General features: G+C 43.7%; 1 protein-coding gene across 2 annotated transcripts in view; it reads left to right on the top strand.

Annotated features, from left to right (window-relative positions):
• ADGRD1 (adhesion G protein-coupled receptor D1) overlaps positions 1–21,406 on the top strand; it is a 1,069,475-nt gene that overhangs the window by 704,562 nt on the left and 343,507 nt on the right. For both annotated transcript variants that reach the window (XM_075341810.1, XM_075341809.1), the window contains one exon: positions 5,581–5,734. In XM_075341810.1, the coding sequence (XP_075197925.1) occupies positions 5,581–5,734 (154 nt within the window). The remainder of the gene's footprint in view (positions 1–5,580; positions 5,735–21,406) is intronic.

Below are 21,406 nucleotides of genomic sequence, written 5' to 3'. Positions count from 1 at the left end.
CATATCTGCTCTGCGATGTCGCTCTAGCCAGTGAACTGCCTCCTTTCTAAGGGGGCGATTTGTGCGGCGTCACAGCGACGTCACACGGCAGGCATCCAATAGAAGCGGAGGGGCGGAGATGAGCGGGACGTAACATCCCGCCCACCTCCTTCCTTCCGCATTGCCGGTGGAGGCGGATAAGGAGATGTTCGTCACTCCTGCGGTGTCACACACAGCGATGTGTGGTGCCGCAGGAACGAGGAACAACATCGCTAATAAGCATTAAACGATTTTTAATTCAGAATGACCTCTCCGCGGCAAATGATTTTGACCGCTTTTGCAATCGTTTAAGGTCGCTCAAAAGTGTCACATGCTGCAATCTCGTTAATGAAGCCGGATGTGCAGCACAAACACCGTGACCCCAACGATAATTCATTAACGATATCGTAGCATGTAAAGCCCGCTTTTGCCCACAATGATCAACCTTATAAGCAGTCATAGTCCTCTTGGATGGATAAAGAAAGAAGAAATGCAGAGTGGTGGTCATGGGGGATACCCTGTTCAGAGGAACAGATGCTGCTATCTGCAGAATGGAAATAACCTCAAGAAAAATGTCCTGTTTTCCAGGTGCAAAAATCAAAGATGTGTCTGACAGGATATCAGGACTATTTAAACCTACAGATGACTACTCATTTCTGCTAATACAAGTGGGGACAAATGACACTGCAAGAAAGGACCTGGAAACCATCTGCAGTGACTTGAAGACTTAAACCTGCTTTACACGTTGCAATTTCGCATACGATATCGTATGCGATTTGCAACGCCCCCATCGTATGTTTGGCACGTTCAATATGTTGAATGTGCCGCACAAATGATTAACCCCCGTCACACGTACTTACCGGTTCATACGACCTCGATGTGGGCGGCGAACATCCACTTCCTGGAGTGGGAGGGACGTTCGGCGTCACATCGACGTCACTCGGCAGCTGGCCAATAGAAGCGGATGGGTGGAGATGAGCAGAACGTAAACATCCCGCCCACCTCATTCCTTCCACATTGCCGGCTAGAGCCGCTGAATGCAGGTAAGATCTGTTCAATGTTCCTGTGGTGTCACACACAGCGATGTGTGCTGCCTCGGGAACATTGAACAACCCGATGTGCAATTCGTCAGGATTCAACGACGTGTATGTGATGAACATTTTAATGTTCAATCGCAATCGCACATACCTGTCACACACTACAATGTACCTTACGATGCCGTATGTGCGTCACTTACGACGTGACCCCGCTGACACATCGTAAGATATATTGTAGCGTGTAAAGCAGGCTTTAGGCAAGAAAGTGACAGAACTGGAAATTCTTGTGGTATTCTCATCCATTCTCCCAGTGGATGGCCATTGAACAAGGAGGTGCAATAAGATTCTACAAGTAAACAACTGGCTATGTTGATGGTGTGGTCAGCAAGTATTTGGATTTCTGGATTACGGAGTAAATTACCTATATGATGGACTTCTTACTAGAGATGGACTGCATCTTACCAAGACTGGAAAACACATATTTGGGAATCCCCGTGCTGCACTTATCCAGAGAGCTTAGACTAGAACAATGTGGGAAGGGAAGCCAAAGGCCAGTGAAAGCCATACAGCTGACAAATGCTATTGAAAACTTTGGCGTACATCTGCCATCTCCCCGCTGAGGAAGCTAACGTGACACGCGCGTCCGAGACTAGGGAGCTTTGTGTCCTCCTGACTTGTGTCAACTGCACACTCACATTGCATCAATGGGTAAGCAATTTCCAAACAATTGGTAGGCTGTTTGTGTCATGAGATTATCTTGCTTATACTATGAAGCTTATCTGGAGTACTGTGGGTGTGTTTGTCTTAATTGTACCATCGCCTGACTCATAGTGATATATACTAATGAGCATACACTTCATTCTATGGAAGCCCTCTCTTATTTATTTTTTCTGTATGCTGCCAACAACCCTAGGGGGCACTATATTGGAGCCCTCCATGTATATTACATAATTGCATGATGACTCTTTTTACAGTATTTAAATTTTGTATATTTTTTTGTATTTAATAAAAGTTATATATTTATAAGGAGATAGCAGACAAAATTTCTGAACCACTCTCCAGAATCTTTAAATATTCTTTGAGAACAGGAAAAGTCAAACAAGATTGGAGAAGAGCAAATGTTGTCCACAGCTTCAAAAAGGGGAAGAAAGTGGACCCAGGGAACTATAGGCCAGTGAGCCTGACTTCTATACCAGGATTTTTGAACAAATTATTAAACAACATGTATGCAAGTACCTGTATGAGAATGTCAGACTTAAGGCTGCTTTACACGTTACAATTAATCGTGTGATCGCATTTGCGATCGCACCAGCCCCCATCGTTTGTGCGGCACAGGCAATTTCTTGCCCGTGTCGCACAATGTTGTAACCCCCTGTCACACGCACTTACCTCCCAAACGACCTCGCTGTGGGCGGCGAACATCCTCTTCCTGAAGGGGGTGGGGCGTTCGGTGTCACAGCGACGTCACACAGCGGCCGCCCAATAGAAGCGGAGGGGCGGAGATGAGCGGGACGTAAACATCCCGCCCACCTCCTTCCTGCAGCATTGCCGGCGGGACGCAGGTAAGGTGCAGTTCATCGTTCCCGGGGTGTCACACGTAGCAATGTGTGCTGCCTCGGGAACAATGAACAACAGGACGTTCGATTTTTAGAAAATGAGCGATGTGTCAACGATGAACGAGAAGGTGAGTATTTCTACTCATTCATAGCTATCACACGCTACGATATCACTAACGATGCCGGATGTGCGTCACTTACGACGTGACCCCACCGACATCTCGTTAGATATATCGTAGCGTGTAAAGCCCGCTTAACTTAATTTCATTCTATGACAGAATCACTGACTGGGTGGATCAGGGAAATGCAGTAGACCTAGTATATATTAACTTCAGCAAAGCATTTGACAAAGTATCTCATATCAGTCTTTTTGAAAAAAATAACCAAGTATGGATTTGACAAGGCAACTATTAGGTGGATTCATAACTGGCTTAGGGTTATCTGGTTTGTAAAATCCGGTTCCAGGCTGGATTCTGGTCCCCATATAAGTCTAGGGGGACCAGAATCCAGCAATTAAAAATGTTAATAGAAGGGTGAGGGGGATAGGAGCAGGCACACTGTACTTACCTAGTCTCTGGGACGGCTGTACGCTGCTTCCACGCATTAACATCAGGGGCCGTTCATTACTTTCATTGCATATGCACTATTTTCCTTGCTTTCCCTGCCCCCCACCATCCTGGCATCTATGATTGGTTGCAGCTAGCCTGTGGGACAACATCTGCCTGCAACCAATCACAGGCGCTTTCTGTGGGTCTATAGTGTACAGTAAAAATACATAAAATATTTGGCATAAGAACCCCCCCATATTTTTATACCCAGCACAGATAAAGCATACGGCTACAGGCTGCCTCCCCCATCCGTGTGCTTATCTTCGCTTTGTATCAAAATGGGAGGAAATGTATGCAATTTTTTTTGTTAAATTATTTAAATAAATAATTAAAAAAACAGTGTGCTCTCCCCTCCCAATATTGATACCCAGCCATGATAAAGCCTGACAGCTCGGGGCTGGTATTCTCAGGCTGGGGAGATCCTTGGTAATTTGGAGCCCCCCAGCCTAAAAATAAGAATCTGCAGCCACCCCAGAATTCTTGCATCCATTAGGTGCAACAATCCTGGCTCTTTACCCGGTTCTTCCCATTTGCCCTGTGTGGTGGCAATCAGGGTAATATTAGGGGTTAATGACAGTGTACAACTGTCAACAAGCTCAAAATTCTTGATGAGGAATGGTCTATGAGACCCCCCTCCATCACTCATCCTATAAGTAAAAACAAATAAACACAAACACAGAGAAATATTTTATTTTTGAAAATAAAAGTGCTGGGGAAGAAAATACAGTACTCTCTTTCCCCTCTTTGTTAACCCTAAAAAGACCCCTGAAGTTCTTCCGTAATCCACACAACATCCCACGACGGTCCTGGCGCTGCTACATCTGAGCCTGGAGAGACCAAAAACAGATCCGATCACTCCAGGCTCCATGAAACACTGACAAGGGGGATCCTGCTGGCAGCAGTGATGTCATTCATTTCATCGGAAGTCATACCCCAGGTTCCCACGGTATGACCTATGGTGACCTAAAGCACTCTGGCTTAAAGTGCAAGGCTGTGCCCCGCACCCCGCCAGCCTTTTAACACTGAGAGTGTTGGCCGGGGTTCAGACAGTGCATGGATGCCTGCAGTCCCCTCCTCCCAGCCAGCATTGTCACTGTTAAAGTGCAATCTCTCTATGTTTTTGGTCTCTCCAGGCTCAGATGTAGCAGAGCCAGGACCATCGTAGGACATCGTGTGGATTATGGCAGAACTTCAAGGGTCTTTTTGAGGGTAATAAAGAGGGGAAAAAGGGTGCTGTATTTTCTTCCCCGGCACTTGGTTAAGTTTGAAACCGCCTATAACTAATGCTTAGCCCTTCATTCCATAAGATACATGGAGATGCTTTTTGATGTGGCTGAACTATGCAGCCTGAGTCAAAAATTAGTGGAATATACACTATAGGTCCATAAGTATTTGAATATACATCTTGATTATTGAATTCAATTATTGCTGTATAAAATTGCCTTGTCATTCCACCCACTTTTGCATTGGTCTCTTTAGAAATATCTTGTTCTTGTGGGAAACGAAATAGGATGCCAATGAAACAACAAGTCAGCAAAATATTTAGTAGTGAAGAAATTTCCTAAGCTATCAGCTGTGAGTACAAGTGGTACAAGTTCTGAGGGACATAGTGCAGAAAAGTTACTTAAAGAAAGTCCTAGTTCTAAATTTCCTATCAATATCAGTACAAAAAACTGTGCACTGAGACCTTCATGTCATTGGTTTTTCTGGAGCAGTGGAAATGTTCGATGCTATAAGAAATAAGACTTCTCTAAATGAAGAAGTCCAGATTTAGTGAATCGAAGGAGAATGTTGCCTACCTGACTATGTTTAGTGGAGGAGGGTTAATGCTATGGTGTTGTTTTTCAGGGGTTGGCCTAGGTGCCTTAGTTCCCATAAAGGGAAATCCTAATTTTTTAGTAAGCCAAGAAATTTTGGATAATTGTGTGCTGCCAACTTTAGGAACATCTTTTTCTATTCCATCATGACTGTGCCTCAGTGCACAAAGCAAGCTCCATAAAGGGATGATTGAATGGGGTTAGTGTGTGAGAATTTGACAGGACCACACACAGAGCCCTGAGCTCAAGCCCACTGGACACCTTTGTAATAAACTAGAAAAAAGATTGAAAACAAGGCCACTCTCGTCCAAATTCTGTGCCTCACCTCTTCTGGATGAATGGGCAAAATTTTCCACAAACTCACTTTAAAATATCTGACTTTATTCATACTTTACATTCTTTGCATGATCTCTTCTATGAGATATCGGGTGTTTTGATTCCCTCTTACCTGGTAAAAATTGGAAATGGAATAGTGTTGGCTAATATTAATACCAATTAACACTTGGACTAATGTTTGGTTTTCTCCTTTTGTATGTTTTTGCAGCTGCCATGTAAAATCGTAGCGATCCTACTGCATTTCTTCTTCCTAAGTGCATTTGCCTGGATGCTCGTAGAAGGTCTGCATCTCTACAGTATGGTTATCAAAGTGTTTGGGTCAGAAGAGAGCAAGCACTTCTACTATTATGGAATTGGATGGGGTATGTGCACACGTAACTGAGAATTAGTGTAATAATATTACTGAAAATGGGATTTGTTTGTCTGAAATTATTTTGTTTTTATAGTGCACATTAGCAGTTCAAAACCAGGCCTTTTTTCTCCATTGATGACCAGTCACATTTTCTGTTTTTTTTTGATACATGTAGTTTAAAGAGCTGTAAATTGTTTTTACTGTTTGGATATTCAAGTAATTTTTGCGTCTTTTTTTCGTCATACAGGGGTCTTCATTTGTCACTGCCATATTCTCTCTCTCTTTATGACTGCAAAGGATTAGTAAAATACATTTAAAAAAAACTATCTCTATATATATGGGACACATCTTTTTGTTTTTTATATGGGCAAAGCTAGTAACAGCAATGTGGCCTGACAGTAGAATTTCTATTTTGTTTTCTTCTTTTCTTTCTTTCTTTTTCATTCTTTTCTTCTTTATTTTTTTCTCTCCTTTCTCTCTATTTCTTTCCTTTTTTCTTTCTTTCTTTCTTTCTTTCTTTCTTTCTTTCTTTCTTTCTTTCTTTCTTTCTTTCTTTCTTTCTTTTTTTCTTTCTTTCTCTTTCTTTCTTTTTCTCTCCTTTCCTTCTTTCTCTTTTTCTTCTTCTTTCATTCTCTTTCCTTCCTTCTTTCTTTCTTTCTTTCCTTCTTTCTTCTATATTACCGCTATATTTTATTTACTTATTTTTTCATCTATTTATTTTTCATCGTTTTTTTACATTTTTTACACATTATCATCAAAGACCTTTGAGTGAACATTTCAATATTTCAATATTCATTTTTTTATCTTATTTTCTTACAATTGTGTCGGTTTAACAAAGCAATATGGGTGTCCTAGGTGCCAGCAGCTCCCTCCCTATACACAGAAACCACATGATCGCTTTGTATGGAATAGAAAGCATTTTATTACTGCATATGGAGCTGTAAATGAGGTAATAATAGGTTTGTGCTGTCTCAATGTGATGTGTAGTTTTGATACTTTGCAGTGGTGTTTTAGAGCTGCGTTTTAGGAGCCCGACCACTGACAGTTTAAAGCCTATGTACAGTCCATAAGCTGTTATACAGTACATTTCATTACTTAAATATGTACACGAATGTTGGGACAGAATTCAAACAAATCCACATATGTGATAATCCTTACTTTTCCTCATAGATTAATCTATTCTTATTGGTGTCATGAAACACAACTTTTTAGAAAACTTGATTTTGTGATATTCTGTCATGAGATGGCTATGCTGTTGTGAGTTGCAGCGTTTGAAGCGTTTTGTCAGCTTATCTTAAAAACATATTGAATTTGTTTTGTGAGAAATTAGAGTCCATAATTAAGTTCAAGAAAAAGGTGGCCAAATCTGTAAAATTACTGAACAAGAATATTTTATACCTGCACAGAATACTTAGGCTTTGCCTATGACAGGGTGTAACAATCATAAATTATAGAATGACTATCAGGGCATTACATGCACCGAATTTCCAATATAGTCAAGCAACCTTTTTGTTATTTGGGGGCATTGTATATTATTATATATTATTGTATGTATATTATTGTATATCATTTTTATTGGTGAAGTTTTGCCAGCAAAATTACATTTTATTGAATAACTATTGATTTAAATATAGGCATCATAGCATTATCAGCAGCAATGTATAGTAAATGCAAATCAGAGCTCAATGAATAAAGGAGCCTCTATTACTGCCGCTCTGCAGAAGACGTTCTTACAGGTGTCGGTGAACTAAACGGAATATGAACTGTGAAAATGCTGGTAAACATAAGGCTACAGTAAATGAGATGTACTGCTATAATATCACTTATGCAACTGGTACATAATAGTATCTGCCAACAGCTGGGGAACAAAATGTAACGAGTCCGTGCCACCAACTGGGCTACAGTGAATTTATATTGGGAAACAGTTACCTTTCAGGTTCATTCACACTAATGTGTAAATACGAATAGTGTAATGTGAGAAAAAATCATATTGCACTCAGACCAATGTTATTCAATGAGTTAGTGCTGATCTGCAATTTTTTCTCAACTGTCTTCAGCATGAGGAAAAAAATCGCACCATGCTGTGTATGGTCACATACAATGGCCAATGCAAGTCTATTGGTGTGAGAAACAAAATGGACGTCACATGGGCCATCATTGTGACATCCATTTTTACGGACACATTGCCATTCTGTAGCATAGAACATGGTAAAGGGTCCTGTAAATAATTGTAGAATAATAGCTGTTGAGAAAAAAGTATTGCATATGGCTGGCACATGGACGGAAGGCAAGACAAAAAATCGTACATTCGCATAGCACTCACATGACATATGGAATGACATACACATGATACTCATCCAACTTTTCTGGATGAAAATCGGACCGATTTTCTTTTTTAAACACAAGTGTGAGCAAACATTATGAGTGTGCATACGTTAGGCATTTTTTGCAGAAATTTCTGCATCTCTTTTCAGGAAAAACGCAGCAAAAAAAACGCCCATTTTTGCTGTATTTTGGATGTGTTTTTGGTGCAGATTTTTACCATTCATTAGTATAGATATAAATCTGCACCAAATCTTCAAGGAGAAAGAAGAAAATGTGTGCATGAGACTTCAGCATTATCATTCATTTTGCTGGCATCAGGAAATTGTGACAAATCTGTTCAGGAAAAAAGGTGGCAAATCTGCAACGTGTGCAGAGGCCCCTAAAGGGAATCTGTCGCCAGGTTACCTCATCTGTTAGCAGCGTACTGTAGGTTAAGAGACACTGATTCCAAAGATGTAGCTCTTAGTTGACTGGGTGCAGCAGTTGAAATAGTCTTAGGGTACGTGCCGACAATCAGGACCTGCTGCATCCTCGATGCGGCAGGTCCTGACCTGCAAGGCTGGAAGTCTTTTTCCGCAGGAGACTGCAGCTGCCCATGCCCACAATCTGGGCTCAGGCAGTTGTGGTCTCACTCTTCACTTTTCCTTGTGGAGAACACTTGCGACTTCGCAGTACACAATTGACATGCTTGAGGCTTTGAAAGCCGCACCGCAGGTCAGTTTACGCTGAGGACAGTACACGCACAGTGGGCATGGGATTTCTAGAAACCCCATCCACTGTGCTCGTACTGTACTTCACAACATTTTGGACACAAGTGAAGCATGCTGCGTCCAAAACGCTGTGAACACTGATTGTGGGCATGTACCCTTAGATGTAACAATGCAGCAGAGCTCAGAAAGCTAACCCCACCCACACCACAGCTCTCTGTACGTTGTATATAGACAGTAAGCTGCTTTTCAGAAGAAGGGGTGTGGTTGATCTCGCAGCAGGTGCTGTAGTCTGCGCAGTGATAATCCCCTGGTGACAAAACAATTGTAGCACTGCTGAACCCCTCAGGGCACTACTAGGTACAGCATCCTGACCAAGATGCAGGGCCTACCCCCAGGGACCTGGAAGCCCAGTGCTAGTACCAACAACACACATAACATCCTCAGTTTCCCACTCCCCATTAGGGATGACTGACTCTTCCTGAGCCCAATGGATTGCTGCCTAGAGGGGGAGCCAGTCCAGTCCACTAGAAGGCAGCCTGGTGGGAGGGATAAGACAGACAAAGACACTCATGTGTGGAGTCCCGTAGTGACAGTGAAAGGGGACAGATGTGTCTCCAGACAGGGTCATGTAACAGTGACCCAGGTAGCAAGGAGAGTGGTTGCCACGCACGGTACAGTCAAGTACCTCTGGAACCAGAGCACCGATGGGGCACAGGGCCCTAGGTGAGGCGACAGCTTCACGTGACTTGACAAACACCTGCACAGTGAGGGGACCTTCACGGACCTCACTGACCCAAATAATCTGGGGGCACCAGCAATGAAGATTGAACCAGGGACCTGAATAGAACACCGACCCTACAGGGTTCGCACTGCCCGCCGTACGGACAAGAAACTGCCAAAAGACAGTAAGGGAGCCACAAACGCTCCAGGCTACAGGGTCCCAACCACAAGTGAGAGGTGTCGGGGAAAGAGACTACCAGGTCACCACACCGGCACTAAGACGAAAGGGACCAGGGGTCTAAACCAGTCATCTTCGAGGCCACCATTCTACCTGGCAGTGAGTAAACAAAAGTTTTATTGCATCTCCACTGTGTGGTCTCTCTTCTTTCTGCAACGGACCCCTCCATCCATTCCCTGGGACCCAGCCCTGCTTCCAGAGGGCCTACCATCTCAGCTGCCACCACCATCAGCCCCAAAGGTACTAGACTGTGCAGCGGCGGTTCCATCACCATAACCGCAACCCGCAAGTGGCGTCACAATACAAACTTTTTCACTACCCTGTATATACCCCCTTTTAAAAAGTGTCCCCAGGATCATGGAACCGGGCATCGGCCATTATACAACCGTGACACAGCATCCCCGTACATATATGGCCCAGGATCGAGTACCCCATAGCCCTGGGTGGCACACAATCATTGTATGAAAACAACAGAACACAGCCTAATAAGTGACACATCACTGAAATCTGTGTCTCAGCCTGCATCTCTTGCTGTCTTCAGATTGCATTACAAAAACCTGCTGACAGATTCCCTTTTAAGAATAGATTGTAAAGAAAATCTAAATTATTGCTTGGCTTGGAATGTAAAGGGTCTTTGGTGAGATTTTCTTCCAGAAAGTGCAAAGAATGTAATAGATAGGAAATCCGGGCAGGAAAAGCAGCTAACTTGACCAAACTCACCTGCGTATGCTTCCTATCATTAACCTTTTCGTACAAGCCTCCATTCTCATTTCTATATTCATTATTCCTGTAGAGAATATTAATGTGCTCTCCTAGAGATCTGTATCTCTACCTCAATGCCTGCTACACTAGGATCTGACACTAATTTATAATCTGCTCATGAATTCTACAAAGTTTTTTTTCTGTAAGAATAAGTTTTAAAGTATTTTGTGAACTTTCAAAAAGTGGGCTAGTGAGTAATATGAGCATGTTTATATGTAATTGTGAATAATTTTACAAATGGCTTACAATGAGAATTGTACTTTAGCTGACCCATTTCTGAAAGCTATATCAGACCTAATTATAAAAATAACACAGACTCCGTACAATCCTAATTGGAATGCTTTAAAGTCACTATTATACTGCAAGTCATTTTGGTAATGCCTCTAATTTCTATGCATTTCTACTGCTATCCAATTTAGATATTCCTGGCTGACCTTTTATTTCCTTATTCTCGGTGTGCTTTAATCTCAGCTGTAACCTTTCCTTCAGTATATCACTAAGACAGTGTTATTCGCGAGGTGGTCAGCCTCATGAGGCTGCTGATATTTTCAGCTGCTGTGAGCTTACAGGAAATGAAAATTACACAATTCACACTTATGCAATAGGAGCTCTTTGGGGGACATTGTTTACCTCCGTTTTTCATTTACCGAAGGAGCTTGGCAAGCCATTAAATGACATGAAGCATACAACCAGAAAGAAGCCTCTATAAAATTATCCAAATCCAGAATAAAGCAATGTAGGCTTTCATTAGCAGTTGGATACAGAATTAAAGGCAAGCACCTAGTTATTTTATTTTTTAATATTAGACCCCTTTGTTCTGATTTGTCTCTTCTCATCCTATTTTATATCTTGAGAATAAAAAGAACTGTTAATTTATTTCTCTTTTTGCATGAATTCCCTTTTGTAAAGGAATCACGGACATCATGAATAAAAAGCTTTGTTGCGTAATTGAAGCCCGGTTTGTTCAACCTGAAATGCTGCAGCCTTTTCGGAGAAGACATGATTTGAAAAGCCAGCCGAGGACTATAGGGAGAGACCTGATCAGTCTAGTGAGGACTTTACCAGCTTCTCCTTGCCATGATCCAGCTGTTTCTCACGGGGGGTGGGGAGAAGCTGGCTAAGGTCCACACAAGGGTAATTGGGTCTCCTCCTATAGTCCCTGACCTACTCTTCAAACTATGTTTTCTCTGAAATGCCTTGGAGATTCAGAATAAAACTTATTTGGCTGAAATCAAGCAGACACTGCATTATCGGAAGAATAGAGTGTGTGTTTCCTTGAGGGAAGAGTTTAGAAGAGACACTGGGTCATGTGACAGGTCTGGTTCATTTGTTTAATATAAAAGCCTAAAAGCCTGGGACAACCAAGGAGGGAGCAGTTGGTGCCAAGACTTGGAAGGAAGAAAACCTGTGAGCAGCAGAGCGGCCCTATAATATTATTGTATATGTACCACTGAGAGACCTGACCCCGAAGAAGATTCCAGAAGGAACCCGAAGACCGAATACCGACCAAAAGACTGACTACTGACCATTGACTCCAGAAGCAACCCCAAGACCGAGCATCGTTTTCAGATTGTTTCCAGAAGAAGATCCGAGTGAGCTGGTCCATTGCTTCCTGTCCAGATATGCGATACTCAGTGACAGGAGTAACTCACTAGAATTGAACTTTGAACCCTGCAACTTTTTTTAATCAGTTTTCTCATTTGCAGGCTCCAGACAGCAAGCAGCAGCTTTTCTTTGTGTCTCTGTTTCTGCTTCCTTCACATCTTTCTACCTAACCTCTCCATAGGCTTTTTAAGGCAACAGCTGTTTTCATCCCTTTCGAGGTCGAGGACGTTTTTGAAAGTGAATGATCTTTGCAAAAGTCAGAAGGGAGAGAAAGATGCATTTTTGGTAATAAGATGAATTACAAGGTTTCTTAGCTTTTAACTCAACTGGCACTATGGATAGCATTCCTTTTGCTGTGTTGCTGTTAAGCTGCAATAATCCACTGTCCACTATCACTTATACCCAGCAATCTAGTGCACATTAAAACCTATTGTCTTCAAACGATGGAGCATTACCATTCAGGAAATAAAGCAGATTTATCAGGTACATGCTGCCCTATCGGACTGACAGCAGCACGTAACAGTGGTAGAGATACTCTGCTATGCACTATATATAGTAGTGTGAGCACAAGTATGGAAGCCCAGAATATTCATGGACAAAAGCGCTTCCACAATCCACAAGCTAGACTGAAGTTTTTTCTTTTGGGTGGCAGCTATTAATCAATGTTTGTTCAGGGGAAGCCTTCAACTTTCGAATGAGCCAGAGCAGTGTGTAGGCTACATGCGCACGCTGCATCTTTTTGTGTTCACAAACTGCAGCCAAACAGCACGTTGTCAGAGCGAGCCTGGAAATGTCATAAAAAATATTTGTAATTGTAGGTGCGCTTTTGCTGCGTTTTCGGTGCGTTTTTTACAACAGGCGTTTTTGTTGCATTTTTGTGATATGTTGACAAAAACGCAGGAAGAATGAAAATGCTGCATTTAGTTTGTCACAAACTTTTGACAAATAAAACGCTGACAAATAAACTGCACTGTGCACATAGCAAACCTGACTTCTCATAGACTTTGCTGGGAAGTCAAATGTCAGAAAGTTCTGACAACAAAACTGCAGCCAAAAAAGCAGCAAAAAACGCAGCGTGCGCATGTAGCCTAAAGTAAGTTCCTGGGCCGTATTGCAAAATCTGTAAGGCTACATGCGCACGCTGCAGGGCCCAAACCTCTGACATGTGTTTTTTTTGGCAATGGGTCTATATCATATCACAACTTCTATGTAATAGGAGCATAACTTGGCCGCTCTTATACAAAGTAAATTAGCAGTCATCTATGCAAATTGCACAAGCTCACCATGATATCATAATTAGGGTGCGTTTACATCAAGGAACTAAAAATGCTGATTGGTTGGGTGAAACTATTTTTAAACTTATTTAAAAATCATTGTTCTTGGCAGCATATTATCATGTGTAAGCTGATCGTGTGCTGCAAAAGGACAGCTTGACTACTGCAACATCCTTATTAGTGATGAGCAAGTGTGCTCTGCACTGCTCGATTCTCGATCAATTATCGGGGTACTCAGCATGCTTGATACTCTGCCGCGTATCACGGGGGCTCAAGCACCATGCTCAAGTCTCTGCCCTACATGTTTTACAGCTGATTTTTTCCACTGTGTATTTATTTTAAACTTTACACTTAAGTTTTTTTTAGCCTGGTTTAACCTAATAAATAAATAAGTAATTTAAAATACTGTGTTGGGTCTCCCCTATTTTGATCACCAGCCAAGGTAAAGTAGACAGCTGCAGTCTGGTATTATCAGGCTGGGAAGGTCCATGGTTATTTGGCCCTACTCTGCTTAAAAATAGCAGCCTGCAGCTGCCCCAGAATTAAAGCATCCATTAGAAGCCTCAAGTTTGGCACGTTGCCTGGTTCTTTCTGATACCCTTGGTGGGTTTACAATGGACCCTACCAGCCTGATAATATCAGCCCCCAGATCTCTGCTTTACCTCGGCTGGCTAGCAAAAATAGGGGGACCCCGCACTGTTTTTTATAATTAATTAATTTATTTATTAAGTTAAACCAGACTAAACAGTTTGTATAAGGTGATCACTGGTATTGTAAAAAAGGGAGATATGTGTGGCTTAGATTATTAGTTTCACTTATAGGGAGTCTGTGGAAACTCCATGTCTGGTAGCCAAAGTGGTGTTACAGACCAAGAAACAGGAATGTCAGTAGTTGCTTCACCGAAAATAAGATCTTTCTTAAAATTGCTGGGTCGTATGTAGGTAGTTCAACACAAAGTCATGTAGGAACCACATGAGAGGGTAAACTTGAAGCCGTACCAGATGCAAGTTGCCCCGAGGGAGGTTATTTTGAAGGAGGTGAAGAGTAGAGTTGAGCGCGGTTCGTGGTTCGTGGTTCTCCAGTTCGCGGTTTGAGTGATTTTGGGGGGTGTTCTAGATAGAACTAGAACTCGAGCTTTTTGCTAAAGCTCGATAGTTCTAGATACGTTCGAGAACGGTTCTAGCAGCAAAAAGCAGGTCTTTTTACAGCTACAGTGTGCAGGAGCCATCGCTGGCCGCCTGCCAGAAGCTGGTAACCAAGATAAACATCGGGTATCCAAGCAAAGCGCTTTGGTTAGTAACCCGATGTTTATCCTAGTTACGTGCAGGAAGCCCACACTTCCCCGCTCAGCTTGCTCCGCCCCCTCCTGCACGCGGCATGTACACATACACACACACACACGTCCCCAGCCAAGCAGTTCACGACACTGACGTCCTCCTAGCACTCTGCACACATGGTCCCGCTCCGCTTACCTGCGGTGATGAAGTCCCGACCTCAGCGCTGTCACTGCCCTCCATGGCCGCCGCTTGTCACATCACCTTCTCTCGCTTCCGACCCGAGACTGACTAGCGGTGTCGTCACGGGTCTCTCGCGATACTTGGCTGTGAAGGCAGCGGTCATTGAACTCAGTGACAGGGGCTGTCAGCAGTGCACGAGATCAGCGCAGGTAATGTACCTCGCTGACAGCAGCACTTGTCATGCCCTGCAGTGACCTGGGCTGACTCGTTGATGTTAGCTCAGGTCACTGCACTGCTCTCCCAGCCAATGGGGAACATTCTGCTCTTCATTGACTGGGACAGTGTGGATCGTCATGGCAACCCCTTGGATTACACCAGACCTGGATTTGTTTTTCTTTATAATAAATTGGTTAAAGAGGGAATGTATTGGGGAGTATTTTTAAATAAAAATGTGTTTGTCGTCTATTTTTTTTTATTACTGACTGGGTTGGTGATGTCAGGTATCTGATAGACGCCTGACCTCACCAACCCCAGGGCTTGATGCCAGGTGACATTACACATCTGGTATTAACCCCATATATTACCCCGTTTGCCACCACACCAGGGCGCGGGATGAGCTGGGGCGAAGCACCAGGATTGGCACATCTAATGGATGCGCCACTTCTGGGGCGGCTGCGGCCTACTATTTTTAGGCTGGGGAGAGTCCAATAACCATGGACCTCCCTAGTCTGAGAATATCAGACCCCAGCTGTCTGCTTTACCTTGGCTGGTGATCCAATTTTGGGGGGACCCCTACGTGTTGTTTTTTTTTTAATTATTTATTTAATTTAAAATAACAGCGTGGGGTGTCCTCAGTTTTGGATTACCAGCCAAGGTGAGGTTGCCAGCTGTGGTCTGCAGGCTTCAGCCGTCTGCTTTACCCTAGCTGGCTACAAAAATAGGGGGAACCCTACGTCATTTTTTTTTCATTTTTTTGGCTAAATACAAAGCTAAGCACCCCTTAGTGCCACATGAAAGGCACCAAAGGGTGCAAAATTACAAAATGCAGGGGAGTGGGACATTATGTGTCTTTCTGCCATTATAATGACAGAAAAGACTGATATGAAGTGCACAAGCACAAGAAAATCACCAGAGCGCTCTACGCTGTTAAAAGCAGTAGAAAATGGCACTGGAGTGAACATGTGACCGCCTCATGTAGGATGAAGCTATGGATCCTGGGTAAATTTATGCATTTACCCTCCTTCAGTTTTTTTGCAGTACACAAAAAAAACGGAAGGCACACAGATGACAAACAGATGACATATGGACCGTCTACGGAACGGAAACGGATACCACATGGATGCACCCGTGAAAAAAAGCGGACTGTTTTTTGCAGACCGCAAAAATGGATCGGTCGTGTTAATGTAGCCTTATTCTGATCTGCCGTTTATAAACAGCAGGCAGAAATAAGTGAATAACGCCCCCCAGCGTCAGAAAATCTCCAGGGTTTCAGGGCTAGCTGAGACCCTGGAGATCATGATTCAGGACAGTTTTTCCGGTCCCCGCTCACGTGATCACAGGTATACACCGTACACCGATGATCACGTTACAGTAAATGACAGCGCCGGTAAAAAATTATTTATCTCCCATCTGGCATGAACAAACATGATAAATCTCCTCCCCGGTCCCCTCCGGTCCCCCGGTGTCGCCAAAGTGCCCCCCCTGATGCCCTCCCAGAAATCCAAGATGGCCGCGCGCACAGCAGCGCGCCGGCCGCATTCACCCTACGCCTCTGATTTCTGTCGCATGTGCCATGACACATGCAACAGAAAACTCCTCCCCAGGCCCTGCCAGGTCACCCCCTATAACCCCACCGGTGTTCCCCGGTGTCCTACGGTACCTGTGCAGCGTTGATCCCCCCACGGCCCTCTCCTTCACAATAGACGCTGCCGCATGCACAGAGCGGCTGTCAGCTCAGCTTCCTGTGTTCAGACACAGTGAGTGGTGGTTATGCATCTGTAAGCTAAATGGGCGGCACGGTGGCTCAGTGGTTAGCACTGCAGTCTTGCAGCGCTGAGGTCCTGGGTTAAATTCTCACCAAGGACACCATCTGCAACGAGTTTGTATGTTCTCCCCGTGTTTGCGTGGGTTTCCTCCGGGTACTCCGGTTTCCTCCCACACTCCAAAGACATACAGCGCTATGGAATTATTAATGCTATATAAATGAATAAATTATTATTATTACTGCAATGCCCTGCTCATGAGGTAAGGAACATAATTGATCAGGAGAGCTATATACTACATTTCCAAATGGAGGGATTTGCTTTTATAGTTTCCCTGCTGAACGACTACCAAACATAAGAGTCCGTTATACGCCACAAGAAAACACATCTAAATAGCGAGCTCTGTTGTTAAGTATTCATTCAGCTGGATAACTGGACTTAAAGGGGTATTCCATCTCCAAGATCCTATCCCCAATATATAGTAGGTGGAATAGCAATAATATCAGCAAATACCAATATTTGGAAATGTAGAATAGTTCTCCTGATTAGGCATGCCCTTACCTCATGAGCAGGGCATTGCAGCTTTGGTAGCAACCATTACGACATGGACTCTGCTGCTGTGGACCCGGGGAGAGTGAGTGCAGATTCATTGCACCCACACTCCTCACATGAAGGGTCCGCACTCCTAGAAAATGGGGGATACGTTCCATGAGTGTCTCCCCCCCATATTCTAGACGGTCCAGAGTCGTCGTGGGACCCCTTTATTTTTTTTCTTACAATAAATTGGTGAAAGAGGAAATGTTTTGGGGACTGTTTTTTCAAATAAATTTCTTTTGTTGATTCTTTTTGTTTTGTTAGTACTGACAGTTTATGATGTTGGGTATCTAATAGACGCCATGACATCACAAACTGCTGGGCTTGATCTCAGGTGACTTTACAGCTAGTATCAACCCAATTTATTACCCCGTTTGCCACTGCACCAGGGCACGGGATGAGCTGGGGTGAAGCGCCAGGATTGGCGCATCTAGTGGATGCGCCACGTCTGGGGTGCCTGCGGCCTGCTATTTTTAGGCTGTGAAGGGCCACTAACTATGGACCTTCCCACCCTGAGAATACCAGACCACAGCTGTCCGCTTTACCTTGGCTGGTGATCCAATTTGGGGGGGACCCTACTTTTATTGTGTAATTATTAATATTTATAAAATAATTATAAAAAAAGAGCCTGGGGGGACCTCCACATTGGATCCCCAACCACGGTAAAGCTGCCAGCTGTGGTTTTCCGGCTACAGCCGTCTGCTTTACCCTAGCTGGCTATCAAAAATGGGGGGACCCAACGTCATTTTTTTTTAACTATTTTTTAAATAGAAAAAATTAATGGGCTTCCCTGTATTTTGATTGCCAACCAAGGTAACGGCAGCCAGATGGGGGTGGCAACCCATAGCTGTCTGCTTTATCTGCACTGAGAATCAAAAATACCGCGGAGCGCTACGTCATTTTTTTTAAAGATTTATTTTTACAGCACTGTGATGTCCAGCAATCAAAATACAGGGAAGCCCATTTTGTTTTTAGTTATTTAAATAAATAATTAAAAAAAATATATATGGGCTCCCGCTGCATTTTTTGTATTGCTAGCTAAGGGTAATCCAAGCAGCTACTGGCTGCAAACCCCCACTGCTTGGTGTTACCTTCACTGGCAATGGAAAATCCAGGGAAGCATTTTTTTTTTTTTGCCAAAAAACTACAAAAAAAGGACGTGAGCTTCGCCATATTTTTGTATGCTAGCCAGGTATAGCAGGCAGGTGCTGGAAGAGTTGGATACAGCACCAGAAGATGGCGCTTCTATGAAAGTGCCATTTTCTGAGGCAGCTGCAGACTGCAATTCGCAGCAGTGGGGCCCAGAAACCTCAGGCCAACCTGTGCTGAGGATTCCAATCCCCAGCTGCCTAGTTGTACCTGGCAGGACACAAAAATGGGGCGAAGCCTACGTCATTTGTTTTCTAATTATTTCATGAAATTCATGAAATAATAAAAAAAGGGCTTCCCTTTATTTTTGGTTCCCAGCCGGGTACAAATAGGCAACTGGGGGTTGGGGGCAGCCGTAACTGCCTGCTGTACCTGGCTAGCATACAAAAATATGGCGAAGCCCACATAATTTTTTCAGGGGGCAAAAAACTTCTGCATACAGTCCTGGATGGAGTATGCTGAGCTTTGTAGTTCTGCAGCTGCTGTCTGTCTGTATGGAGAAGAGCAGACAGCAGCTGCAGAACTACAAGGCTCAGCATACTCCATCCAGGACTGTATGCAGAAGTTTTTTGCCCACCAAAAAAATGACGTGGGCTTCGCCATATATTTGTATGCTAGCCAGGTACAGTATGCAGCCACGGGCTGCCTCCAACCCCCAGTTGCCTATTTGTACCCGGCTGGGAACCAAAAATATAGGGAAGCCCTTTTTTTTTTAATTATTTCACTTATTTCATGAAATAATTAAAAAACAAATGACGTGGGCTTCGCCCCATTTTTGTGTCCAGCCGGGTACAACTAGGCAGCTGGGGATTGGAATCCGCAGCACAGGTTAGCCCGAGGTTTCTGGGCTCCTCTGCTGCGAATTGCAGTCCGCAGCCGTCCCAGAAAATGGCGCTTTCATAGAAGCGCCATCATCTGGCGCTGTATCCAACTCTTCCAACAGCCCTGGAGCCGGGTGGCTTGTTGGGTAATAATGAGTTAATACTAGCTTTGTTTTACTAGTTAGTATTAAGCCAGAGATTCTTAATGTCAGGCACGTTTGAACCGGCCATTAAGAATCTCCAATAAAGGGTTAAAAAAAAGACACCACACAGAGAAAAAATAAATTTAATAGAAATAAATACACAGACACATTAGAGACTCCATCTTTATTACCCCCTGTGAGCCCTCCACGATCCATGGTCTTCTGTCTTTCTCGTTCAACAAATGCAGCTCTGCTTCATCACTGCTGCATGGGGGAAGACGCTGCTGCTCCCCGTGCAGCCTTCACTCCGTGAAGGCTGCACGGGAAGCAGCGTGCAGCCTTCACTCCGTGAGTGATCAGTGCTGCTGGCTGTCAGCGGTAACGCTGACAGACGCGTTACCATAGCAACGGTGCTCCCGGAGCCGTGGTTAGCGGTGACGTCACCGCTAACTGCGTTGCTATGGCAACAGTGATCTCCGTTAATGATCGGCTGTGTCAGCCGGTCCCTAACGGAACAGGGAGTCGACCGTGTGCTAGAGCATGTCGCCGGTACACGGCGATACACAAATGTGCACCGTGTACCGGAGAGATGCACTCGCAGGTCCTACATGACGCGTCATAGTCATGTGACCAGTCTGTAGCCAATGAGATAATAGCCACGTGACTGGTCACATGGCTATTTTGACATCACGATAGGTCCTGCATCACTGCTGGCAGTGCTGGTCACCGGGAGGATTCAGCGATCATCGGATGGAATAGCGGCAGGAGACAGAGTGCAGGAGGGATCGTGGGGATCGGTATGTGTTATGGCAATGTTTATTAACTGTTTGTGTACATTTATCATGCATTTTTATGTGTTTGTGATTGCCTCCCATTATATCCTATAGGTTCGAGTTTGGTTCGTCGAACGTTCGACGAACCGAACTCGAACGAGACCTCCGTTCGGCGAACCGAACTCGAGCTGGTTCGCTCATCTCTAGTGAAGAGAATGCTGAACCTCGGCGTAATTGAGGAATCTAAAAGTGGCTGGTACAGTCCCATCATTCTTGTACTAAAGCTAGCTGGAGAATGGAGATCTTGTAACAATTATCGCAAATTGAATAAAGTCTCCAAATTTGATGCATATCCGATGCCCTGTGTTATGAGCTTATCAAGAGATTAGGGCCATCAAGGCAAGCAAGCATACAGACAGAGCAAAACAGGGCAAACAGACAGAACTTTCAAGCTAACAAACTAAAGATCTCTAAATAAAAGGTTGGACACCAGAGTGAAGGGTGGAGCAGTCTAATATGGCAACTGTGAAAAAACAAAAGAAGAAAAAAACTCCTAAAAAAATGACTTTATTAGAATTAAATATTAAAATCTATGAGTATAAAAACAAAATTGCTTTTACATGGTCGTTGTATAAACTAATTTGTTTAAGTGGGTTTAGAAGGGTGATAGATCCGATTTGTGAGGATAGTGCTAGTTGTTTACTACTCTCAAGGTAGGGACAACTATAATAGTTGCACTTCTTACTCCAGTAGCTTTTGTAAGGAGATTGGGGATGAAATATCTATCCCTCCCTTTCACCTACCTACCAGTGGAGGTGCACCATACGTTGTTGGGTACCCCCCACTCCACGTCGTCTCTCCCTATTTTCTCCCTGCAGCTCGTCAGTTGCAACCGGGAGACCCACCACCAAGGAAAATAGATAGTGCAATTTGTCACAATTCACTGTTCAGCCGTACATAAATATGTTCCAGCCATATTATAGATATTGAATAAATCTCAGATCAATGAAAAAAAAGTTATTTTTATATATAGATATAAAATCCCAGCAGGGATAACTTATCTGCCGGGACCATCCAAAGTCTATCCCGTAATCCCGACGCGTTTCCCCCCTATATTTTTCTTAGGGGT

This window comes from Anomaloglossus baeobatrachus, chromosome 1 (assembly GCF_048569485.1).
Source record: "Anomaloglossus baeobatrachus isolate aAnoBae1 chromosome 1, aAnoBae1.hap1, whole genome shotgun sequence".
Taxonomy (NCBI): Eukaryota; Metazoa; Chordata; class Amphibia; order Anura; family Aromobatidae; genus Anomaloglossus; species Anomaloglossus baeobatrachus.
The sequence above is the reverse complement of the archived record's forward strand: the minus strand, read 5'-3'. Positions and strand labels throughout refer to the sequence as shown.